Source organism: Meleagris gallopavo, chromosome 1, assembly GCF_000146605.3.
Source record: "Meleagris gallopavo isolate NT-WF06-2002-E0010 breed Aviagen turkey brand Nicholas breeding stock chromosome 1, Turkey_5.1, whole genome shotgun sequence".
Taxonomy (NCBI): Eukaryota; Metazoa; Chordata; class Aves; order Galliformes; family Phasianidae; genus Meleagris; species Meleagris gallopavo.
In genome coordinates, this window is record NC_015011.2 from 104,763,847 (window position 1) to 104,791,436 (window position 27,590).

The 27,590-nt window shown below is 40.4% G+C and overlaps 1 protein-coding gene across 1 annotated transcript in view; it reads right to left on the reverse strand.

Annotated features, from left to right (window-relative positions):
- Positions 1 to 282: 282 nt before the first annotated feature.
- The window catches only part of KCNJ6 (potassium inwardly rectifying channel subfamily J member 6), a 159,374-nt gene continuing 132,066 nt past the window's right edge, over positions 283 to 27,590 (reverse strand). The window contains exon 4 of the mRNA XM_010723524.3: positions 283 to 4,537. Within this exon, the coding sequence (XP_010721826.1) occupies positions 4,212 to 4,537 (326 nt within the window). The 3' untranslated portion in view covers positions 283 to 4,211. The remainder of the gene's footprint in view (positions 4,538 to 27,590) is intronic.

Genomic DNA, 27,590 nt, shown 5'->3' on the forward strand with positions numbered 1-27,590 from the left:
AGACCTTGCAGGATTTCGGGACCCAGGAGACGTGCAAGCTACTTGCATTCAGAAGCATAGGCAAAAGCTGTGGTGATGCACCTCTGCAGAGAGCGGCTGACTGCTGGACAAGGTGAGAAAAGTGAATTGTGTGCCTCCCCTAGCCTGAGGGTTGTACCTTTATCTGCCACACAGCCAGGCATTGCCCTAGTCAATAGGATAGAGCCTCATAGGGAGTGAAGAATTTTCCATTCTTTTGTTTAAAATTTATGAAAGGAAGGATTTAAAGTTTCTTTGGTCTAGTGAAAGAATTCAAGGATCCATCTGACCTTGGCGCGGGAGTTGGGACTTTGCTGTTATTATTATAGCTAGGCTTGTTTCTTGGGAGATGTAGGGCAAAGACTTGAATTTCCCTGTTCTGAAGAAGGCACTGAGTCCAGGTCTTCCCTTTCCTCAGTAGTCTAATGCCACACAGTTGAGCAAAACAGCAATTTGTGCCCTGTTGCTGAAAACAAGATAGATGTATTCCCTGTCTTTAGAAGGCCTGAGCTTCTTCTTTACTGCAGCAGAATATGGGCAACGCCAGAACTAGGCACCTCTGTGCACCAAAGCTGGGCATGTAAATCCAGAGCCTGTCATGAGGTAATTTCAAACAGCCCATCAAACATTTTGCCTTTTGCAAGCACACTGTACTGCTTGACTTAGCAGCTCTCTGTTGCGGACCTTTCTATGCCATAACACGTCCTGCCTCCATGTGGTGAAAGATTCTCAGAGCTCTGCTAACTCAGGGCTGTGTAGTCTACTCTGCATGTGCTGCAGGTAGAGACATACAAGCTTGTAGCAAGGCCATTCACAGAAGCAGACATTTCACTTTGACCACCAAAGTTACATTTCTTGGGATGTCTCATGTCAGTGGCTGTAGTTTTGTAGAACAAAGATTTAGAAAGAGTGAGAAGAAATAAGAGATGACTCTGCAGTACTATGCATGCAATCTGTATGGATATCCGCAGCATTTTTGTTTGTAGAAGGAACCGAGTGCAGAGATGACTGCAAGTCCACATTTATCTCTGGAAATTCTTTTGATTCTGCAAATTATGAGATACACTGAGACAAAGACATCAACATGTATTAGTGAAGTATATGGAGATATAATAGATCTTGATAAATTATGCAGCCAATTAAATAATAATATTGCATTACTCATGTTCCTTAAATGTGATTTGCCAGCAATATTTCCATGGGGCACTGATATTTCAGAGGATATTGTTTAGGGTTAGGAGATGAAGTTCTCAGGTTGTTATAATGAAAACGCCACTCAACATATACGGCTTGAAAATCCATTGTTAATTAACAGCATTCAATTCTTAATTGTCTTTTTACCAATTCAGTTGAAATCATTGACACAAAATACATTGGTAAACTGCTTAATCAATCATTGTAGAAAAATAGAGGTGTTTGATAGGGACATTCTAGTACAAAGTTTATGTGAAGCTTCCCCATTGAAAGCTTTGGAGGCTTCTATTTTTTTAAGCTTATGTTACAAAAATGAGATTTCATAAACTTTACAGTCCGTGCTACATGAATACCAAAGACAATAAAATACAGAAGGGGAGAGAGAAAAAGACAAACACATACACCTTAAGCTTGAAGTGCCCTATTCACAAAAATATAGCTTACACATGCGCATGCCCCAGTGGCTTAAAGTCTATTTTTTGTGCTAAAGGACACAAAAAAGGTTTCAGTAGGGCCCTGAGCTGCTGTTCTAATTAACACAAACTCTTCTTAAACTGCAGCAATGAATTAAGGAGGGGCCCGGTATATTCCAAGAGCAAAAAGCAGGTTTATCCTCAGAGGAATGGTTTGCTTTCAGCTCATGCACCTTTTGCCAGGACTCCAGACTGACACACATAGGCTCTTGGCTACCCACGTGCTATCACTAGGTTCTCTGCTGCGGAGCTTCTGTCTTCGCAGAGCTTTGAGGTGATCCTGCCTTAGAAACGCTGGGTGACTTTACGGATAGGTTGTGGTGGGTCAGCAGGAGGACTTGGCTTGTTCTTTTGTTGGGGCAAATGACCAAGCTTTAAAATGTCTGCAGCAAGTGAGTTGTATCTCATGAAACCTCAGTGTAAGTAACCTTTACCGAGTTGATAAAATCAGCCGTCCTGGGCAGATGGAACAAAAATCCATTGCTTCTGGTCTGTGGAAGCCTTTAGAAAAGATGCTCAGAGATGAAGCAAGACTCCCTATCCAGCCTGCCCTGCCCATCCCCAATGTGCAAACCTTTCCCCACCCCCTGTTCTTCCTCCTTGTGTGGCATTAAGCACAGCAGGAGGACCTTTAGAACCCCATGGATTAGCCACACCTGGTGAAAATTAGCAAGGGGCAGTTGTTTAAGCAAGAAATAGGTATGTACTTGAAGTGAAAGCTATATCACAGTGCAAAATTTCCACCTGCCCACTGAGTTTCTCCTGAGGGTTTTTTGTTTGTTTTTTTTTTTTTAATTTTCATTTTAGTGTAAATGTTTCTGTACAAAAGATGCTTTGGACTCCCTTTCATATGTTCCTTCTTTCCAGAGTAGGCAGGTATAAAAGTAAAAAAAAAAAAACCACAACAAGAAATTAAGGCTGCAGCTTCCTTTTCCTTCACTGACAGAAATGTAGTTGTGGATGGGCCTGGAGAAAGCCAACTGAGAGCAGCATGACCTGCGTTGAGCAGGTGGCATTTAGCACACACAGGCCTGGCAAGACCCACAGATTGAGTCGGTCGGCTCTGCTCTGGATGCAGACATCGCAGTGTGAGCTATGCAAGCTGTCTTTGTCCTGTCTATTCTGAAGTCATTAAGTTGGGGTGTACAAGATTTACAGTGGTTTATGGCAGCCAAGGAGCTGATGTAGGGACCCCCCCTCTCCTGAGCACGGGCGGCAGGATCCATGTGTTTTGCTGAGAAGCCCTGTTGAAGCCTGTCACCCAAAGATGGCACGCGTTTTGTGATTTTTTGGGACCCACTAAGCACCAGTGCTGCTGGCGAGTGAAATTCTTCCAATGCAGCTTCAGCTGTTTCCTTCCTGGCTGGGTAGCTGCCATCTGCATGCGACAGGCCCGCTCGGTTTCCAGTGGCCTGTGCCGTTCGTGCATCAAACCGCTTAATTGAAATCCCGTGGTTTGAGTGGGGAGAAGGGAGATGTTTCCCTAGATATTGCACTGAAAGGCTGATACCTCTGCGTGAAACATGCTTGCTAGATTAGGAATACGCAGGAAATTCTTGTTTGCCACAGTCTAAATTTAGGTCGAACTGCTGAGAAAATACCCAGGAATGATTTGCCTTGTTTGTAAACATTTTCACAGTATATCAGTAAGTATGTTACAATTTTTCTACCCTGCCCTCTCCCAGACTTATGGCTTTTTAGAGTCAATAAAATGGCCTGTTTGGGAAACAGTGAGGTACTCTAAAATAGCTGCCAGTCTGGTACACTGAAGAAGATGTCATGCACTAAAAGAGCCATAGATATAGGGGGGGGAATCAATATGACACTCCGGATATTAGAAGAGAAGTGCTTACTCAAGGGGTAACTTGTTTTTGCATCCCAGTATTTCTAGAACTCGTTTTCTAAACCTATATTAATTACACATCTATGTACATTATTTAGAAGTTCTTTACTACAGTACTTTTGTACATGCGTTGTTTATTACTAAATGTAAAGAGAAAGTAATTACATAAGGCATATGTACAGTATCATGTTGGGGTGCAGATCCCTCTGCTCACCATCCTCTTAAAGCTGCAAGGCCCGTTTTACAAAGGCTTGTCATCCAGTTTGCAAAGCTGTCCTGAAATGCATTAAAAAAACCCTGGAGCCAAGGCCCATTGCTTTGATGAACATCAATTAGTCTTTCCTTTTTATTTACCTTGTTTATATTCTGATGTTTTTTTTTGTTACTTTGAGGAAACCTGGAGGTCTGAACTCAGAGAAGTGCAGAGGAAGCCAGCAGTCGTTACCAGGGTGGGGATGGAGATTCCAGTGAAAGTAATGGGTATTGCAGCTTTAACCTACATTTTAACTTAGTCTGTGAAACTCTTGAGTTTGAACTGGGCAGGTAGATATTTCACATCTGAACTATTTATTTTCCCAGAATTAATAATGACAAGAAAGAAAAATAAAAACATGTGGAAGAAATAAAAGGGGAACATAAAAGGAAAAGATAAAGAAGGTCGTGTGGCCCTTACACCTCTGATTCTACACTTTGGACTCATTCTCTAGGTTTGCCACATCACCATTTCTTTCATTTTGGTCTTCTTGATTCTTCTCTTCCTCTTCAGTTTCCAGCTCAGCATGCTGGTCCAGCTTGCTGGAAACAGACCAAGTCAGGGGCAGTTCTGCTCGGCTGGCCATCTCTGCCAGCTCTTTGGCACTGTAAACTGGGGTGTTAGTCTCATACGTTTCATGAAAACTATTGTAGTCAACTTCATAAAATCCATCCTCCAGAGTGAGGACAGGGGTGAAACGATAACCCCATAGGATCTCACTTGTAACATATGAACTTCGAGCTTGGCATGTCATTCCTGTAACAGAGAAGGAAGAAGTGCTGTTATAATGACCCACTGCTTTCCCAAAACCTTAATTATTTTTTCAAATAGGCAGAGAAGTGTATGTAAAATGACACATGCCAGAAAAGTAATAGGCTTGACCTCATATGAGGTTGAGCTTAGAAAGTAATTTTATGGTGTGTAGCCTTCTTCTGTGTATGTATAATAGCATGCAGTACATCTGTGACCAATATCTTAATATTCTTTAATTTTAATTTATTAATATTTTAATTTTTAATTTTAATTTTTTAATTTTTAATTTAATATTCTTTATTAAATGCAGTTCTTCTTCCTGTATTTAATCAGTGAATGACTCGCCCACTGCTGAATCTCAGACTGCTTGTTGAGAATGTGTATGGCTTCCTTTTGTCATCCTTTTGTTCCCTGACAGATGACTTGTGTAACAAACCCACACCACCACACTCAGCAGTTGCCAAGGCTGAGGAGCTTCTGTAAAACCTTTTCTCTGTTGGAGCTAAGTCCTGATCCTGTGATCCACAGGTTGACTTGGTTTCCCGAGGGGTTGGAGCAACCTTTTAATTACGCTGCTTTGACATTTGGGCTGATGGTCAATGTACAAACATCAGCAAAGTTCCTGGGGGACGTTGTAATAGTATGTGGGATTGAATTTATATTAGTGGGGCTATCTTCTTTGTTACCTTCCTTTCACAGCTCTGCTGAACATCACTCTGGCAGCTGCTGTAGTGCAAAAAATCTGTAAGGTACTCGATTGCATTAAGAGACATGAAGATAGGCAGCTATTCTGAGTTCGAGGTCTAATTCCGGGTGTCTTCTGGCTGAAAAAAAAATCTGGGCATGGTGGGGAGCTGTAACTTGGAGAACATGTCCCACCTGAAGCAGACAACTCAGGGAAGTATAACAATAAAATATTGTTGCTCAGTAATGGAGGAAGAAACTCAGCAGACTAGGAAAAAAGGTCAGGAGAAAGGAATTCATGAAGCAAATGCATATTCTCAACAAAATATGTTTACATGGGGAGGATGTGATAGCTTTCCTTTAATTATTTGTACATTATTGGCTATGTATTCCTAAGAAAACCTCAGTTAAATACTGTATGTCAAATACTTATTAAATACTGATATATAATCTCTGGATAAGTCTCCCACACATCAGGTATTTAGAAGGTAAGCAACAAAATCTTTCATTTTGTGGGTACAAATGACATTCTATATAAACAAATGTTATTTCTCTACCAACTCCAAACAATGAGATTTCAGGAGGAACAAATGTGGATGGCTTAATGTCTGGTCTTTTTCAGGACTGTACTAATTGCTCTTGGTAATTGTCCCCTCATCCTCTTGAACCTTTTCTTCAAACTCAGGTAATTCATTTCTGATGGGTGAGAGCTGCTGTTCTCAGTACTCAAACTTTTGCATTTATACCATTATGTTTACAAAATTATTTGTTGGCTTTTTCCACACTGTGGTATTTCTCCAGTACTTCTCTCCACATTGCAGACACTCAGGAGTGAATGAAGCGTTAGCATGAAATCTGCCTCACTTTTTCTACTTGCTAGAAAAGCGAACATACTTCTGCTATGCTTACCAATCTTAACTTCTCTTTCCCTCACTGGGCTACTCAGGCCTTTGTTTTTCTTGGTTTTGCAGCACTGGTCATGTTTGCATTTCACTTCTCAAATAACGCACAAACAGAAGTATACAGGTCTTACCGTTTTACTGTTCATTTCACAGGTGTGAAGGAAGGAAGGACACCGGATGTCGTATGACAGAATTATGCTTTGCAAGATTTCCTGTATGATTTTTAGTCTAAAGGAGATCATCTTCCACACAAAATGACAGACGAACTTGACAGCTCACAGAGCACTGTACAAGACACAAATGCACTAGGTGTGCAGCACCTTCCCAAAGCACCATTTCCTTTCATAGAATTGTTAAGGTTGGAAGAGACCTCTAAGGTCATCTAGTCCAACCATCAACCCACCATTACCATGCCCACTAATAATGTTCCTGTGCAGAATTCTGGAATGGATGCAGTGTTTGATAGGATCTCCCTGCCACAGAGATTGTGGCATCACCAGACTGGAGGTGGAGAGGGCTGGGAGCAGCCAGTACTGATGTATTCCTTCTGTCTCAGATCCATCTCTGGACTGGCTTCCCACCAGATCCTTTGGCATGATGAGACCAGTTACACCTGGATGGATTGTTCTGAAGGAGTGTGTTATTCCTGACATTCATGTGTTCCTAATTCCTTTGCTGGAGAAATTTAACTTTAAAATGAGCAGAAAATCTGGAGTTTTCATTAAAAAGGCAATAAGATTAAATTAAAAATATGAAAGTCTCTTCAAAACCTTATTACCTTCCTGCATTCTAACCGAGTACACACTGTTCCTGCTGTTTTGCTTAGGAAACATTAATTTGACCACTGGAGAAGAAGGGAGTAATTTTCTGCAGAAGTCAAGAAGATTAATCAAAATATGCTTGAGTTATAGTTCATTAAAATATAGCTGAATTTGAAATTTTGATCCATCTCTGCATTTTAATTTAGTCTCCCATTCCCACAGTGATTTAATACCTGTTCATTTTCCATAGCTAGACAAAATAATTTCAGAGCTGGAATGAAAAAGTCAGGACTTTTGAAGCAAGTGAGTTCAAATCAAGAAAAAGACTAAATCTATCAAGGGGCGTGTGTATGTGAAAGGCTTTAAAAGCTTAGATTGCTAATACAAAAAAAAGTCTCTAAATGGACCACAGTGATTCCAGAACAAAATGTCCCACAGTTGTAGAGACCCTTGAAGTGATTGCCAGTGAACCTGCATGCATCTGGAGCAGAACAAAGATCTTTCTGAAAGGCTATATTGCATGGCTTTACAAGCTTGTGTCTGTGCTGGCCCAGGATTCCTTAAACTTGTTTCTTTATCATATATTATCTAATACACGCATTTTCATTTTATGTCATCATTTTAAACTTTGCTAAAAAAAGAAATGTGACTCTTATGATTTGCTCTAAACTCTGAAGTTTGTGGATGAGGCAACATCTTGCGTGAGGGTGTTTAAGACTTTAGGTTTACAAGTACTGCATGGTTTATTCAGTAAGCATGTGGTTTATGTGTAGCCAGAGATCTGGTGTACAATGGCTTTAAAAATAACTGTGGTTTGACATTTTGACTACTGTTTCACTTCAACTGGATCCCTTCCGGGAAGACGAAAACTGGATGGGGAGACTTTGGAGCTTCTTAGCTCAGCATTAATTGGACTTCTTTAAAATTAGCACGAAAATTAGGAGACCCAAATAATTCATTTTAGATTAATTAAAACTCTAACTGGGAGGAGTGGTCTGTTCAAGCAGGAGCATTGCAAACCAGTGAAGACCTTGAGACTGGATGCTCAGGCCCTGCTAAGTCCCCATGTCTGAGGGGTGTCAGGTGAAGCCAGGGTGTCTGATGGTGACCGAAGGACAATCTTGGCTGCATGGGGCAGCTGCCAGCCCCTGCAAATCCTTATGAGGCAGCTCCACAGCTCCTGCTCCATCTGTCTCTGCTCCCTGGCATGGTAGAAATGCAGAAGCAGGATTAGGTTGCACCGCTGTGGGCTTTATCTTGCACCTGTTCATCTAGCTGCACGCTGGACTTTCAACACACTGTGAGCTTATGAGACCTCTGATGGTTCCCCTTGGCTGTCTCACTCCTCTAAACTCAAATAATTGGCCCTTGTATATGTTGTACCTTTCTCTCAGGTCTTACTTAATAGCAGTGTTTTGGTCTGTTTATTTTATGTTTACACAGGCTGCAGCATCATAACTGAGTGTTGTCGGGCAAATTACCTCTGAAGTAAAATTAATAGCCATATTACATTATTATGAAGATTATTATTAAATTATGCTTAATGTGCTGTTAGAACCTGGTGCGCTGTAGACACAGTCATAAAGATTGCCATTTTCTCCTGAAAGAATTGCACTGTTGTGGATACCATTCCCATGCTCTCTTGTCCCATTTCAGGGGTCAGAACTATGCAGAGTGTCACAACTGAATTTTGGTCCTTTTTACATTATAGAAGGCAAAATAAATTGTGGGTTTTGGTGAAGGAGTTGTTTTTTTTAAAGTATACAAGCTAACACTGCAGCATTTTCACAGTTTTGCTTTAACAGGAACAAAAAGATCCTGCTGACAGTGCTGGGATTAGTTCCACATATCTGAAATCAGACATCAGTTACTATTTTGAATAATCCCATTACCATATAGCCAGTTCACCTAACATTTAATTTATTCCCTAAATGCTTATTATTCTTATTCAACAGGTGAGGAGCTGAACAGCATGAAGACTTGAGCTGCACTGCAAAGTGAAGAGTGTCTTGTGAGCAGAAGGCAGCCTGCTAAGCAATTTTCTGTCCACCTTAAAGTTGACACACAGCTATGGCCACAAGGTATTTGTGCCAGGGTGAGGATGCTGTGTATTTATCATAGAATCATAGAATCATAGGATGGTTTGGGTTGGAAGGGACCTTTAAGATCATCCATTTCCAAGCCCCTGCTATAGGCAGGGACACCTCCCTCTAGACCAGGTTGCTCAAACCCCACCCAGCCTGGCCTCCTGGCCTTGAGTTCTTCCAGAGAGGGGGCATTAATGATTTGGGCTGTAAAAGCCTTGCTCAAATCCATGGCATTACATCCAGATGGCCTTTACAAAAAGTTGGGACCGTGTTCTGGCTCCTAACAGATGTTCCTCTCCAGACAACCTAGGAGAGAAGGCTGAGGTACATACTTTTTCTCTGAGAGACTGGTCAGGCTCTGGAATGGGCTGCCCAGGGAGGGTTGAAGTCGCTGTCCCTGAAGGTGTTCAAGAAACATTCAAATGTTGTACTGAGGGACATGGTTTAGTGGAAAACATTGGTAATAGGTGGATGGTTGGACTGGATGATCTTAGAGATCTTTTCCAACTTTGGTGATTCTATGATTCTATGGACTGGCTCAGTTTCCGTGCATCCCATCAGTAATTTTTCTTGCAGCTAGAATGTGAGGTTTTATCAAGCTTATTATTTGCAAGTGCAGTCTACGAAAATGACAAAATAATTCCCTCAAGCTGTTGCTGATATGAGAGTAAGGTTACAACCCCACCTTTCACTGCCTAGAGTTAATAACAAAATTGATGACAACTCCACATTCATTACTCTTGTAAAGTTGCCCTATGCAGTTATTTTGAGGTTACAGACTGTTCGTGTTGTCTGCAGCTATTTGGGCTTATGCTTACCACTGTCTTGCAGTGGTATAAAGATTCAGTGTGGTAACCCAGAGTGACTTGGTGCCTTTCCTCACAGCACTCTTAATTTAAGATTTCATGATCACTTACACAATGATATGTTGTGTCATGTACACTTGCCGTATATTATTTTACTTTGTGATGGGAGTAATCAAAAATAAAACACTGTCAAAATGTTAAAGGAATGTTAAAGAATCATAGAGTCAAATACATGTTTGGTCTGAAAAACTGCAGTATTCAGCTCTAGGTCAGCCTACTGCAGATACCCAGGGGAACAGCCTCCCTCAGCTTTAGTGCTATTTGGGGTAGTTTTCATGACAACAAAACATTTTATTTTCAAATTCTGCTCCTGTGATAAAAAATGACTTGTAAGATACGTGATTAAATGAAACGGGGGAAGTTGCAATTATTGCAGCCAATTTTTGACTGCATCTTCTTGGCTGATGGTCACAATGTCAAATGGATTGTAAGGTCCAATTTAATGGGGATTTCCTCTGAGGCAGACTTCCTGCTAAACAAGGTTGAACCAGATTCAGTCTTTACATGGGATGTTTGCATCACGGTTCAGCTCGGAGTGAGATCTCAGCAACAGAGGAGTGAAGCGTCCACAGAATACAGTATGGTGTCCCTATTTCTGGGGTGAGGAAAGTTTTGCTCCTTTACATGAGTAGTGAATTTTGTACAAGGTCTCAGCTGGGAGCTGAGACTTCCAGGTGTGTGTGGAATGTTCCTAGCACACTACCTTCAACTTCCGTTTAGTTGTAACATACTCTTCTGAGTATTACTGTAGAGATTTCAATTTACTTTGTCTGAAAATTCATTTGTACAACAAGAACCTTTTAAAACCAAACACAAGCATTATAAAATTCTCTACTCCTTGAGATTAACTTTTGTAACCTCTATAACAGCACTCATGATGAAACTATTGCTGTAGGAGTTATGAAGAAAAAGGGAATTCTGACTCACAGCATCAGAGCCAACTTTTGCACCTTACCTTGTGCACAGGTCAGAAAATGGGTGAATTTTGCTTAAACACCTTGATGATGGTACTAGTATTGAGGTAATTAGATGAATGTGCACTTAACCTCTTAAACTGTGGTGTGGCACAGTGATTTTCTGTGCTTGTGCTTGAATATTGCTCCTGTGTTTATTAAGTACCAGCAGTGTGCTACAAAGAGAGATTCCTTTATTCTAAATTCTATACGCATTTCATCTTGGATCAGTCAAAGCATCCTGCTTTCATTCTGACTTTTCCAAAATTGATGTATTAATACAACATGAATTAGTATAAGATTGTCATATTTTAGTCTTTTGCAAAATATTAAAAAAATGCACATTCTTTTTCCCCCCAGTGGGGGATTTCACTGAGATGATATTTTCCAATGGAAAAATGCTCCATTAGAAATATTTAACTTAGTTAATATTTTCATTTCAAGAATTATAAAATCATAGGATATCTTGATTTGGAAGGGACCCACAAAGATCAGTGAGTACGTAAAATTTACTTCACTGAGTATTTTGTATCTAATTCTTTACTTTCTGATTACATGTAGCTTAGTCTGAGGAAGGTAGAAAAGCTTATCCCAGTCAATCTCCAAATGTGCTGCCATTTTTAGCTACCGTACCCGTATTCATTCTCAATACACAGCTTCTCAGAGACACAGTACAATTACTATTCAGCCAATATTTAACCTTCATTTAGCTTTATATTCAGGCCATGCCCAGCAAATCAAGCTTCCTGATGTGTATGAATTTAAATCATTTTTTCAGCTGTGCCTTTTCAAATGGACGATGATTGCTTTTTTTCTGCTGACTAAATCTGGGAAATTCAGTATATCAAACAATGCAGCATCTGACCATAAGGAGAAATGCATGGCAGAGGTGGCTCTCAGAGTTCTCCCTTTGCTCTGCCCTCATGAGGCCCCATCTGGAGTGCTGAGTCCAGGCCTGTGGCCCCCAGCACAAGAAAATGTAGAGCTGTCGAGTCCAGAGGAGTGCCACAAAGATGATCAGAGTGCTGGAGCATCTTTCCTGTGAAGATGCTCGATGCCTGCAGGTGCTCAAGGCCAAGTTGGATGGGGCCCTGGGCAGCCTGAGCTGATGGGGGGCAGCCTTGCCCATGGCATAGAAGATGGAAATGGGAGGGATATGAATCCCAGGAAAGAAAATAAAAATGCATCTTCTAACTCTTCAAAATCTAAAATTTTAAAACCCCACCCGTTTTTGAAAACTCTAGATTTTATGTGCAATTTCATAAAATCTGCTTATTCTACAGAACATTCAGACTAATGCTGCAAGAATCCTTCACAGACACACTTGAAGCAAGCATTCTGGGCCAATGCCTGGGGGTGGCATTGGGCAGAGCTGGATGTTCTGTGGGCTGTCTGCTGAGAATGTAGATCCTCATGCATTGATCTCAGAAAGTGGGAAAAACATTGTTTATGTCAGAGCTCTTTCAATGTGACATCCTTTAAGACATAAAAACAGGGAGACAACACTTGGTGGAAAAATGTAGCGCACTGCTGTATTGGCTCTATGCTAAACAATGCGAAGCCCAAGAAACACCCTCAAGGAATGTATATTTAGCACACAATAGTAACTGGGAGGACTGAGAACAAACCAAGACATGTTTGGACATTGCTGAAATCCCACATCACCATTATGCCAAGGGGATGGCTGGGAAAAATAATAATAACAAAAAAAACCCGACAGTAAGAATGATGATTTCTGTGAAAACAGCATTTTTATAATGGCTTGTACCTGCTGCACATTTGTGCTGTCATGCCTGCAAGACAAGAATTTTGTTAAAATGCAAGTGAACTTTCTCACCTCTTGCAACACAGACTTCTTAAACATAATTTCAGTTTACATGTCTGGATATTTTTTGTTTCTCTTCTTAGAATGGCACTTAAAAAAGAGTAGAACATCCACTCTTTTCTCTGTGGTAAATATTAGTGACTTAGAGCTTTTTATAAAAATGTCACATTTTACAGTAGAAATGTTTCTGAACCCAGGATTGCAGACAAAACAGTGTGAGCACACAGCTTGGCATGCTGTAAAATGTAGGAAACAAGAAAGATCACTAGCTTTTTGACAGCAAAATATGAGTCACCCACAAAGTATTTGGTTGCTCTTTCTAGATTTGTGGCTAATGGCATTGCTGAAGCCTGGTTTAGCTGTTGTGAAGCAGGAGGAGGAGATGAAAGAAGGTTGGGGTAAAGCACTTGTTTCTGCCAGGCAGATGCTGGTGAGATGTGATGTCTGTAAATGCATCATTAAAAAAAAAGGAAGAAATAAATGATGTTCTATCCAAAATCGCTTAGATTTTTGGTAAGTAACAAAATTTGCTGGTAGGATTGACTGGGTGGTTTTGTAACAGTGCATCCTTTTAGGTGGGCTGGAAAATAAGCTAAACTAAACATGGGTAGGTGGTACTTGCTTTTAGCAGAGACAGCTTGAAGAAATCAATTTCCTAAAAATATCTCAGTTTCAGGGATGGTAATTTCGATTTATATTTTACCAGAAAGAGTCCCAAGAGGACTTGTACAGATTCAGAGGTGCTCAGTGGCTTTCAGAAGTACACTCTGGCTCTTGACAGCACCACTGGAACTGTCACATGTACCGTTCGAGAAAGCCAGATGGGAATGGGGATGTGAGGAACAGAGAGTTGAAAAGGTCCAGCCCTGTACTCTGGTTAATAACAGCACAACTGCTTTCTCGTTCTTACAGTAAGTAAGCAAGCAACTAGTGAGATAATGTGTCTGCTTCGAGAGGAGGAGAAGAAACACCCGAGTTAGTTTTGTTAATATGGACCTTCAGTCCTTTCATTTACACTATGGGAGAGAGTTAAAGCAATCAAATAATTGTTAGTGCTATTATTTAGGACAGGTTATCTCCTTTATAAAAATCTTTTAAAGGGAAATTATTAAATAAATTAACGTTAAAAATTAACCTGTCATAATTATGATTTTAAATTAAAGTTTAGCTTAGTTGTATGGATTCAGTTGTTACATTATCGTAACAAAGGAACCAACCAACTCCTGACTGAAAGCAGCCCAGATTTTTGATGAACTTTTGCTGTTCTTTGCCCTTCTGGCTGTTATGTGAAGAAAATCATCTGTGCTGTTAAAATCCTCCCACTGAATCTCAAGTGCATTTTGATTTTTTTCTATTTTTTCTTCAGTTCATAGGATGAGACTTAAGATAAGTTGATGCTTTCAGGTTAATAATGTCGGATATCTGTCAACTTTAGCAGCATATTTTGAAATTCAGTCCCGAGCAAAAACTGGTTGCCTTAGGGAATGAGATGCAAAATCTTTCACTTCTGAAGCACTGTTTAATATTCAAGTTATGTCAAAACCTGTATTCATATTTTAGCAGTGTGGCATCCTGTCTTGTAATAGGTGCTATTAATGTACCTGCTAGAAGATCAATAATCGTTTTAGAAAAATTAATATTTCATTTGGTTTTAATTGACTTTGGCTTTGTTTGAAGTGGCAAGGATGGAGCTGAATCAGATCTTTAATTACTGCCTAAAATTTAGCAATGAGTCCAATAAGGGAGGATAGCAGCAGTAAAACTGAGATTTTAGGGAAGCTTTGGTACTACTCTCCTGATACTTTTATTTTGGGAAAAAAACAGAAACCATACATTTCAGGCTCTAGGGTTTTCAATCTAGCACTTTCCTCAGTGCCCGAATTCATTTAAAAGGATTTTTAAAAAAGCAGAAAACAGCAAAAGGGTATTTTGCTCCATTCCCTGTTCACGTGTTTTAAATATTTAAACTAACTGTCTCTGAGTGAGGCATAGACAGATCAATCCATGTGCTGTGCCTGATTTTGGGGCAAATATTTCAAACTGATGATGGAGCATGAAAAATTTAGTTTCTTTAACTTTCATACCTCATTTATGGAAGAAACAAAGAATCCTTAGGACTTTCTACCACCACAAAAATTCTCCATAGTCTAAAGAATATTTATCTAAGCTGGTGAGAAACGTTAGTTGTATTAGCACAGAAAAATTACTAGGCTTGAGAAGAGATGGGTAGGAATGGGGTAAGCTGTCTGAGCAAGAAAGGAGAAGATGGTGTTTGCACCCAAAATTGTGCAGTTCCCAGAGGAAAGGTACCTAAGATCCTGCAGGGGAGGATCAAGTACAATGAACGGGCTTTTGAAACACCTTGTCTAATGGCCTGCAGAATTTCATATGGTTCTACTGAGGGATTAATTTTTGTCTAGCGTTGAGGTTAGGCTTGGTCTTGAGCAAAGATGCTAAGCTTTTTCTCTGAGAACAATGGTAGCAAAGCACATCTTTGGCAAAGGAGTACTTGTATCAGGATGCTGTGGTGCTGTGTGAAAGCTGATAGGAATGGAGAGGATGGGCCATTGCAGGCGTCCCTGACCATGGGCACGTGAATGCTTTCTGCTTTACCTCTGTGGATTGTTTCATTCCTCTCTAGCAGTCATGAGGTGGCACTCTCTTACCAGAAGAGATAGCTCACAAGGATTATGTTGTATGCATATATCTAAATGAAGAAAACAAGCAACGCCTGGAAGATGTTGTTAAGAGGTTATTGCAGAAGATCTTTTTGAAATGTTTAGGCAGGCAGGCAGCTGACGTACCAGCAGGATGGTGTGTGTTTGTGGCAGGAATCTAGTAGTTGGAGGAGGAATCTTGCTAACTTCTAGTTGAGCTAGAGGTTAGCAGCCTACTCGATTTTCTTCTGACTCTCATATAGATTTGAGGCATTTCTGTGCACCAGCTGCAGACTATATTCTTCTTCATGACTAGCACAATTACACAGTCTCTTTCTTGCAGCTTTTTTTTTTACTGCTGCCAGACCACTGCTAATTTGGAGCACTTCACTGATACATGGTTTGTATAATGAGTGCTTGGCTGAAACTGGACATCCTTCACTCTGATAATGCCTCTCAAAAAATAAGCTAGAATAGGCTCTGAGTTTCAGAGGCAAAAGGGAGAAAAAATGTAGCCTAGGCATTGCTGGCTAGAGAGCTCCATCTCTGATGTCTCGTATGAGTGTTTAACATGAAGTTTTAAAAAATGTATGCTGCAGCAAGTGGAAAACACAAAGCCAGATTCCAGTCTCAGTCAGAAGCAGTTCAAATTAGGAACAGCTTCCACCAAGGTACTGACGTTCCAGACTGTGGACGTGACTCACATCTCCAGTTACAGACATTCATGGGATCCTTTCTAAGTCCCAAGCAACAAAGCAGATGCTTGTTTGTGAGCCATCAGCCCTGGGCTCCTACTGAGTACCTAAGAAATGCTTAGCCTCCAGGATGAGAAAGAGAAATAGCAATTGGCACAGTCCTTTTGAAAACTTACTGACCCCTTCTCTCCTTCACACTTGCAGTGAACCAGACGTTCACTGGGGAGCACAGGGATGACGTTAAAGTCACTTGTGCTTTCTTTAAAAAATGTAAATCACAAAACCTGAGAGGAAAATGCAAGAGTTTGAAGACAAAGCAGGCGAGCAAAAGGGACATGTGTTAGGGAGTTCAAGAAAGCATAGGAGGAATGCTGGGTCTCACCAGACCTATGCCATGTCCTGCTCTCCTCTCGTTCTATGATGAATGTTTTCCCTGGATGCCTAATGAAGTACAGTGCAACTGCCTTCATTTCATACTCCAGGCAGAGCTTTATTTTTTAAAAGAGAGAGAAAAGAAGCAAAGCCCTGCTCCTGGGATGGGTGCTACTTTACTAGTGCCACCTTGGCTCCTTTCTCTTGCCCCTCCTCTGAGTACCACTGTGGATCTGAGCCTTGATGTGGGTGAGTGCTCATTGCTCATCACCCCCTCAGGCTAAGCTCCTGACTGTTGAATCTGAAGTCAGCTTAGGCAGAACCCCAAAAAGCCCAAACCCAAACATTTCCTGAAGAAGTCACTGCAGAACAGGCACAAGCTGTGTGTGTGTATGCCTAGAGCATTAGATGCTATTTGCTTGGTACAGGATGATTTGCTGCCTGTGTTTCCTATCAATTTTTAAATCACGTTTTATTGTGATTTTACTGAAAATGCAGGCCAATGCAAATACAATAAGACAAGTGAAGAATGTAATATGCCAGTCAATTTGCATTACAACCCAGAAGCTCAGCAGGGAATGAATTACCGAGGCTCAAAAATAGTAATAAGTAGTAACATTTGGATATTATTTCCCTTGACCTTTTATCTGAAAGTCTCAAAGGAAGGGAAAAAAATATTGCTTTTGTTTTAGAAATGAGGAAACTGAGGCAGAGAGCAATGACTTGCTCCAAGGCCTCCAGGAAGGTGTATAGTGAAGAAATACTCCTGTAGTGAGAATACATAGATTTTGACAGCCATGTGGGGACATACAGGCTGTCTGCTGTCCTTTGATGTGAACCAGGAGGGTTTTTTTTTGGCTGAAGTACCAATGCAATTTTCATGAAGAGCTGTTTGGGAACAGCATTCTTTTTATGATCCTGTTATTTTAACACAAAGCAAACTTCTGCTCATTTTCAGAGTCTCAACAGAGCTCAGAATCTTTTCTAATACCATTTTTCCCTTTGCTTTAAGCAGAGAAGGGTGTAGATGGTAAAACTGAGGAGTGATTATTTTGGATATAGAAGCCTGATGAGATGCATCCAGGCAAGGAATGTGAATTCTAGAGTTATAATTCTGGTTTCTCAGCCTTTTCCTTTTATTTATGCACTGGAATTCTCTCATTCTTTTAATTATGTTTTAAAACATATTGACTGTCATCAGAATTATGGAGATTTTGCCTGCAGGTGCTATGGTAACATGAGGCTGTGACACTCAAGCACTCACACATACAGATGTGCAGAGATGCATAGAGATACTGAGTTCAGTGATTTTGCAGTTCTCATATACCCAGAATAACAATTTCTTGATGTGTTGAGCCATGGAAATCCTTGGCAATGCTTAATGAGATAGGTTGGTTATCATCAAATGAAGATTACTTCTGTTGTATGAGGGGAGGAGAGAATTTAACTGAGAGCAGTGAGAAGACAATTAACAGACATCAGAGAGGCACTGGGAGAGTTAAAACATTGTTACAAGATAGTAACAAGGAATTGATCAGGCTATTTAATTCATATGGTGAGAAGGCACGACAAGCCACCCAGAACACTGAAGTCTGTTATGATGGGATTAAATCAGTTGACAGTGAGTGAAATGCCATTGTGCCATCATGGCATGGAAGTGTTTATGTTCAACACATTTAGAAAAGTTTAATGGCATATCCTCCCTCTTCCCACACTTGCTGCCCCTCCATAAAAATATTTGTAATGCAGAAAGTTTCACTTCATTTCTAATTTGTGGAAATTCTGTAGCACAACTCATAATTCCTTTTCTGCACAGTTTATTGGGTAGTATTACACAACTTGGCTGCAAGAAAGTCCCCAAGTAAATGATAGCTGTTAGCAGTAGGCAGTCCAACTATCTTGTAAATGTTCCTATAACCATTGAAAAATTGAAATAATTTGGAACTGTGACTTTATACATTGTTGCTCTGATTTCACCAGGCATGAAAAAAAGCCTGTGATACTCTCACAGGCAGTATAGGGATAGAAGCACAGCTAATCATTTGCTGCTTCCATGACTGGATTTCAGGCCCTGTAATTCATGGAGCATTCCTCAAAATTTGATTAAGATTGAAGGCTTTCATTTAATAAATCCCTTTGTGTGCTTGGCCAGGTTGTTTGTGTACCGATGTGTGTCTGTGAGGGAAGAAGAAGCTGATTAATATCTTGTCCATGTTCCCAACTGATAATGAAAAAGAGGAATATGATGCAATCCTCTAGTGAACTGACAGCTCTAGCTGTATTATGTGCCTCTGTGCTTATCAGTGGTCCCATTTCGACAGGCTTTCCAATCCAAGGTGAAGGTCTGTTCTAAGCTTCACAAAAACCAAAAGTAACTTCTTGCTGCATTTTGATTTTGGAATGAAGTGGATTTAAGTCCAGATGGAAGATGATTTCAGTAGTCTCCATAGGGAGATGATTTAAATAGTCTCCGTAGGAATGGCACTGTGCTTCAGGATCCCTGATCTTTGGGAATGTTCTCCAGTTTTTTGTGTGACTACTGAAAACCAGGAATATTTGTGAATCAACCTGTCACAGTACATAGGCAAGGACAACAAAAAAGCTCATTCAGATGAAATCATCCCAAGATAATGAGGATGTCATGACCCGAGTTGCACATATCATAGAATCCTGGAATCATCTAGGTTGGCATATACCTTCAAGGCCATCAAGTCCAACCATCAACCTGACCTAGTGACTCCTGTCACTAAACCATGTCCCTTAGTGCCACAAAAAGGTATAATTCTGCTTCATGAGCTTTTGCAATACCTAGCAACAATATGACAATGGATTTCTATTACACATGGTGCCACATTCATGCCAGATCAGGCCGGCCTGCTGTTTAGGTTATTGTTGTACCTTGAACTAAATTGCTGTGAGCACTAGCTCACAACAGCTCAAAAGAAGGAGCATAATCAGAACCCTGAATTTGCGCAAGTGCTGAATAATGCTGTAGCTTGCAGCAATTTTGCTAACAGGAGAAAGATGAAGATTAAGATGGCATCTGCACAGAAAAATTCACTTTGCAGCCTTTTTACATTATCATATTTAAGAGATAAAGTTACAAATATAACTACTGAGGTATGATGATTTAGAGGAGGGCAGTTTGGATTTGCAAGAAGCTTTAAATGTCTTGTTTTCTCACAACTGCTTCCATCTCCCTTGGTAGCTAATTTTAAAAGTTAATGGACTAGATCCTTCAACATGTTAATGCTGCATTGTGCTGCTTCAGTGGTGCGAAAGAGCACTACAGAAATCTTCTCCTATCACTAGAGTTTTTCCCCTGTTCCAAGGAATGGATGGACAGTATGGGTCAGCCCTAAGAGATCATCCTTGAGCCATGGTACATCTGGAGCAAATTCTTCTGGAGAAGAAGTTAGGCAAGAGAGGTAATCATACACCCAATTTGGAGTGACTACTGCCTTGGGACTGTATACTGGCTGAGAGAGAAAAACATTTTCGAGGCTACTGATAGAGCAGATAATTCCAGGACTGCATGAGTGCTGAAAGCCTCCAAGCAGTATGTTGCCATGCTACACCTCTTCTACCCAATGTAGATTAGATGTGTGTCCATGCCATCTTTGACTGCATATTTGGAAGAAGGCAGGAAAAACAGCAACAGATAAATGATTCCTTCCAACTCTTTCCCTCTTTCTCTTTACTGTGCTGACAAAACAGCAAATACCCATTTGGCACTCTGGAACCTGTCAGTGCTTGATGCATGCTGTACGGGGTTAAGCTCTGGGATCTGGGAGGTGATGCTGATCAGGGGTAGCACCTACAAATCCACTGTATGGATGTCTAAAGGTATTGAACCATCTACCACTCCCAGGCATGCACCCACTTTATAACTCTGTGCTTACATGATTCAACCCATGGTTTTTGGAAGGTTTTGTAAAGATTCTGGAAAACCACTGGGTGCAGGAGAGATGGTGTTCATTAAAACAGCTCCAGCTGAGACAATGTTTGTCAGGAAGAGGAGGCTGGCAGGAGCAGTAACAACTTTAGCTGGCCAGTTTTAATCTTCTCTCTTAAGTCAGTCTGACTCGAGCTCAGGGAGAGACGCTGAAACGGGGGCTGATTGTATACACAAAACTGCTCTGTTTGCTTCAGTGTTCTGATAGAACACCAGTTCACACTAAAGCAACCTGAGCAGGGCATCTACAAAAAGTAACAACAGCGAATAGGCAGTCAACTTGGTTACTGTTACAACTTGGTGCCATTGTTTAGCCATGCTTAAAACTTCCTGCAACTTAATTTTGATATAATTTTCGGAGTCAGAAGGCAATCATATCTTCTGTTTCAGACTGGTTGTTTACCTCACAGATGGAGAAAGTTGCTTTTGCTGATTTTTATTTGAAGGAATGGAATGAAATGCAATGGAGTGGAATAGAAGAGAAAAGAGGAGAGGAGAAGAGAGGAGAGGAGAGGAGAGGAGAGGAGAGGAGAGGTGTTCCCTTGAATGTGACCTACAAAGATCAAGTCCAGCTTGAATAAACTCAGTGAAACTAATCCAAAGTCAGAGATGTAAACAGGCCTAAAGCACAATTGTTGGTTCTCCTCCATTACAGGTAAATGCAGCATGAGGATAGGATAGACTCCGTTAAGCCTATACCCACACACATTTATCTGAGGCAACAACCAACCTGAAACTAATGATGAGCAGGAATAACATTCTGTCTTCTAAAATGACTGTGAACCCTCCAATGGTGATGTATGTTGCACAAATGCTATGTGCACATCAGCTGGTACATCTGCCTAGGCCTTGTGTATGTACTGTGTGTGCTTAGTGAGTGTAACTACAGGGACATCAGGTGAGTCTTTCTTTTTGTGTTTGTCATGCAGACAGCAGAATACACCACAGAGAAACCAATTTGTGCACTGTCCCTTTCTGTTAAACATCCTCCTGTTTCTTTTGTGAGGAGAGATTTGTACTTCCAGGCTTGCCTGTGCTTGCCTCTGGGAAGTCCATTTCCCCGCACAAAAGCATGGGACCTGTCATTTGATCTGTACAGCAAGAATAAAAATGTGCTTATTTTCAAGACACTCATTACTTGAGAACAGAGTAACTGTGGACTACTTCCTTCTTCGGTAAGAATTGTTGAAGTGGAAATTTTCTGTTTTAACAAAAGCAAGAGAACGGGGAATAGACTGCAGAGATGATTGAATATGTTCCTAAAACTTAGTAGATTTCATTTGAAGAGCAAGGCAAACATTTTTGACCTTGTCTTTTTAATACAAATGCAGAATAGCAGCCATGGCATCTGACATATTTCCCTTGATGCAGGGATGGGAATGACCACCTCTGAAACATTCCAGTAGTGTTGCATAAAGTCTTCAGGCACTGAAACAACAGGGATCTGTCTGAGAATGGGACAAAAATGAGCTCCCTGGGTAGAGAGTAATGAGATCGACAAGGAACACTTCTTCCTGGGAAAAGCATCACTTACGAAAGGACTTTTGCTTGCCAAAGCAGTCAGAAAAGACTTGTGTGAAGGGAGACAGCACTGGGAAATCTGGATGACAGAATAGCACAGTTGTATGATTCAGCATTTTGAGGTATTCAGCTCAGGTGAACCTCACATGGATGTGAATCCGTGCCCTGTGAGGTGAATCTGTCATAAGGGAGGACAGCAGAAGAAGATAAGAAAACTTCATTTTTCCTGTTGTCTATTATTTTCTATTTCTCTCCTTGTCAGGGAATGACAGATGCCTGCATATCAAACTGACACACTGTCAAGTGTAATCTTGAGCTGAACGAAGGCTGTAATTTTTTTTAAAGGGATCTGACAGGTTTTGAAACAATGCAGGTTTAAGACTGAGCCAGGAGGATTTTGTTCATTAATAGTGTAGGTGCTGCTAACACAATTTTCATAAACCTTTCATATTGCAGTGGCTGGAACATCCCTCCATCCACTCCTCCTGCTGATTTCAGAGGGACCGAATGGAGATGAAAGATCTGGGGGAATGGACAGGTATTGAAGTGAAACTTCAGGGAGGTTGGATTCAGCAAATGAAGACTTGTGGTGATTTGATGGCTGCTGAGAGAGCTGTGTGGAAAAAAAGCTGAAGCTCTCACAAAACACATAATTGGCTTGAGATTAATTTCGCAGCTCTCAGTTCAACTCAGCGTCACAAAATTAATAAATTGGTGTCTTTCAACAAAGTCTGCTCTTAAATGTGGGGGTGGGTATAAAACTAGTTATAGCTCAGAAAGTTGATTAAAGTCCATGGTGTTTTCAGCACAGATACAAAGCTTGAGGTGAAAAGCTGTAGGCAAGAACAGAAGAGATTTTTCACTTATATTTCCTCAGGGATTATTCCAGAATAATTTTATTGTGTCCTGTGTGAAAAACTTGGTAGCTGGGTAGGAATCAAGCATGTGAATCAGATCAAATTGCTCTTAGCTCTGACAAATCAGGTTCACTTGTACTCTGGTTTACATACAGGCTGATGGATTGGCATTATGGAACCTTCAGGAGAAAGCTGGGTTTGTATGCTGCCCGTTGTCTTTAATGTTTAGGTTATAGATCTTCAGATGAAGGCAATCTGATTAAAATGATGTAGTATTTTTCTTCATCCTCAGAGGAAAGAGATCCTGTTTCTTTCTGCTGTTACCAGAGTAGATCACTAAGACGACAAAGGGACACAGGCTTCTCTTCTTTGGAGACAGCCAAAACCTAATAAATGAAGGCTACTCCTCTCTAGGAAAATCCATTCCTAAGTGTCTACTTTAGTAGCACCTACACAATGTTCCTTGTATTAGAAACTTAATAACTTCACTTGAAAATCATGCCTTTTTGATGGCAGTGGAAATAACATGACTTTCAAACAAGTAGAGGAGACTGTCATTGAAGTTGAGCCAGTTATGTGGGAGTCAGATGATTAAGGTAGATATGGTGTAGGAGGTAAGAAATACTATAATTTGGGAAAAAAAATACTGTATTTTGAACAGGTTTAATGTTCTCTTCCAGGAAAGTAGGGATGTTACTATTAAGTGCATTATCAACATTAGATGCAGGGCTTGATTCTCTGTTAATGTGCCTTCTCTGTAATTGTTCACATCCATGCAAATAGCTTCAAAAATGAGTTTAAGTTGTTACTCCATAGTACAGCTGTAGTCTAGAGGAACTGTGCTCCCATTTTTAGATGTAGAGACAAAGATGCAGAGAATGCAGTGAGAAGGAGTTGCTCTTTCATTCAGACCATACTAGTGTCTGCCTGTCTGTAATGCCAGGGATTTGCTTTCCAATCTATTCACATGGTACCTTTTCCATCCCTTGGTCTTGCATTCAGTTACACTAGGCTGGAGAAAGAGAGCTGGAAGTAGAAAACTTGCACTGAAGAGCTAATCAATATGGTATTTGAGATAGATTTAGGGTAATACCTTGTGTTCTGGATGCAATAAAATCTCACCGTAATGATTATGCAAATGTAATAAGCCCTTGTGATGGTATGGTTGGTCTTCATTCAAAGCCATATGAATCTTTGTTAACTTCAGTAAACTCAGGGTGTTCTCATATTTTAAGGTTCCTTCCAACCTAAGCCATTCTATGATTCTATGGTTCATATTGGGAGTTTCCAATTTTAAATACAAAGAAGTGCCTTTTGAGTAGCAGTTCATAGCATAGCAGCTCAAAACAATACCAATCTGAACCTTTTGTGTGTGTGTGTGTGTGTGTGTTGTAAACAAACCTTTTCACAATAAAACTTTTAATTCCCCTCCTTAGAGGAGAAACTTGAACAATTTAAAGCTGATGGAAAATTAACATAAAACGCTCTTTGCTCTAGATGCTTTACACCACATTTTGGAATGCAGCTACTTTCTTCCCTCTGAGTTTGCAGTGGAGAAGCTCATTGACCCTGAGCTGTAGCCGGAATGGTTACAGCTCAGCCTCTGAGCCCACAAGATGTTCTGCTTTAGCGAGTATGTTTTGATTTGCATGAATTCCTCCACTTTTCTCTATCCACAAATGAGTTAGAAGACCTTGCTACACATTTTTCACTTTGCTTGGGATTTCAGTGATCTCATACATTTGAGTAGCTTCTGCCCAGGCATGTCCCTGCTATTTATTGCACTGTTATAAACTCAGTGTTTTTTAAAAATCCCTCAAGAAAACTTTGTTTTTCTCCTTGTCAGATTACAAATACTTTCAGGGTCCCTTTAGCACCAAGCCTTCAGACTCATTATAGTGAAAGCTGAAGCTTTTACAGTCTGGTTACTACCCCAGCACAGATTTTACTTTTACAACTTTTTCTAGAATGAGATTACTGTAATTACAAGGAGTATATTGAAAATACTGTTTTTGTACTCCTTGTAATTACAAAGAGTATATTGAAAATATTGTTGCTGCACATTACCACCACTCACTTGGAATATCGTCCTTGTATCAGCGTGGTTCATTATTCAACTGCTGTGTGATGCTAAAGCATTTCATGATAAAGACATTATGCCACATGATAATGTACTGAAACTTACTGTAAATGCTAATAAGGGTTTATGTATTAACCTGCAGTGTTTACTTTCACAGCATCAGTTACATACTAAATGCTAATCTTCTGCCAGTGCACCTGTTGGTGCTCAATGCTATTTTCTTCTCCTGCTATTAAACAGCATACAGGTGTGTTACATATTTTGCCCATTTAAGTAAGTTACATCCATCCTTAAATTAAATATTAGATTATTTTAAAATTGTTTTTTTCCTTTTGGTATGCATTGTACTGTTTTTATCTGAAAGATATCTGTCTGGATTGGCCAGTGATAACCTGGTTCTCAGGGAAACGAGGCTGTTCCTTGTTCAGTGGTTTAAAATGAAGCAACTTCAGGATTACATAGTCATCTATGGCTCTGAGAGACACCCTAAGAAGCTGGTTCAGGTCATGCTTAGCAGATGATGGCACTACAACCACACTCCTTTGTATACACTCCTGCTGGCTCTGGAGTGGGATGGATGATAAAATGTATCTTGGCCTGCCTGACATTCCCACAGTCCCTGTTAGAAGTGGCCATAATGGGCTGCAAAGAGAGCCCTGTGTGGGGGCTGAGCAGATATTCATGCAGTAGAGTGGTACCCTACCAGTGCACAGTCAGGGGAAGGCTCCAGCAGCCTTGTGACTGCCAGATCCTCTGTGGGGTCTCAAATGTGTGATGCCTCCTACACCCCTGTAGAGCAGCACACATTTCTTGTTGTCCTCATATTCTCACAATTGCCTGGGGAGAAACACAATGTGCTACCATGGGTCTGGGCTGAGGACAGTGAAGCTCTATTGAGTAAACTACTGAGAGGCGAATCAGAACTAGAAAGCTTGACAATTTGAGCCTTTATTTTCATACCGGTACTGCTATATCCTGCCTTGCTCAGTACCTAAGCTCTTTCCTCTCAGGTTCCAAGCCATCAATCTTTGAATAAGTGCAGCATGGCAAGGGAACTCTCTGAGCTGGGTGTCTTTTGACACTAATGCGCTGAACAGTCTCTCATGCATCGATCAAACATTCTGAGCAGTAGTTCTTATGTGGCCTAAAGAGCACTGGGTATTTATTTATTTGGTTTTGAGATGTGAATTTTTGATCTGTCTTTATTATTCTGAAGTTTGTGGGCTCTGAGGTAGGCTTGACATAAATAACTGCTGAGACATCAGAAGAAACAGTGTGTACCAGGAGCCAATTTAGTTGAGCAGCTTTCTCATCCTCAGGGATGGACCTTGATACTTAACTTAAATATTTTATATTTTCAACCACCTGTTTTCTATACATACACTTTACCTATACTAGTGGATAAGATGTGGCTTTGCCATAGAAAGTTAAAGACATCACTTCTAACATGCTTAAGTGCCTGTCAAGTGCCAAGAGCCACTTTCCTGTAATTCCTCATCAACCACACAACAGTCTTTCTCAGTCACACAAATCCTCTTCCAGCAGTGCAGATAGCCTATACTTGCTCTCATTTAGATGCTGCCGATATTGCATCACTAGAGATTTTCATTATTGAAAGATATCCCCCGAAAGATACACGAGGTCATTTTGTGTGACCTCCACATGGTTTTCTATGTCACAATGTTGCATTGCATAAAGCCAGAAGAAGATGGGAACAGGAGACTGCAGCACACACTTTCCACTCTGCAATGCTCAGGTGGAAGATGCTGTATGGGTTTATGGATGTAAACGATTGTGATTATTTATTGTTTTTTTTCTTTTCTTTTCTTTTTTTTCCGTGTATTTTATTTTGGTTTCTTTGCAGTCGTCAGAAAAACTTGTCTGCTGTTATTTCAGCATTGTCACAGATTGGGCTGTTGGGAACACATTGTTAACCAGAGGACTATTTTGAAATGTACATATTGTTTGGCTTGTTGGATCCTTAACAAACAAACAAACAAACAAAAAAAAAAAAAGATAGAAAAAGAGGAGATGAGGAACAAGGCAATACTAAAACAACAATGTCAAGGCCTTATATCATAAACAAGTTTTTGTGACCAAGGAACCTCCTTGCTGCTGAACTGAGAAGGGCTTTATCAGGAAAAAAAGGTTCCATGGAAACTCCTGGATGTGGTTTGGTTTTATTCTTTATCAATGTTCTTCTGATCTACTTGATAAGATACTTACTAGTGTAAAGAAAAGTTTCAGGAGGGATCTAATCTCAGTCTTGGCTGCCATAAAGAGGATCAGCCTTGAGAGCTGTGTGTTTACAAGAGTCTCTAGCTCTCTGTTCTAGTTCTGTTATAATTTAAATGAAATCATTAGCACGTATTTTTAATGGACCAGCAATATCTGGTGAGATTTTGGCTCTTGGTTCTTTTTTTTTTCTTTTTTTTTTCCCAACAGATTATGTACTGAACTGTGTATGGCAGATGGAAAGCTTGGTAGGAGGTAGTTGGGTACATAAGAAAGGGAGGTAGGATAAGGTGTACTTTCATAGACCAAGTGCTTTCATATGTAGTAGTGTTTGTATTTACTGTGAACAGTTTGTATGATAAAATATTCAAGATTTGTTCGGGCTGTCTTTGTAGAACAGCTTGTTCCACACATATGCAGAAAGAAAAGTGACTGTGGAGAACAGAGTGACTGCAGGATTGTTTCAGTGCAGTGTGCCTGTGGGGAGATATCCTGCCTGAAAACACCATTCCTCCCATAGGTATGGAGTGTTTTCGAGTGTCGCAATGTCCCCTTTTAATAGACCAAATTTCCTATATGGCCACTTAATCTAGACTATAAACACTT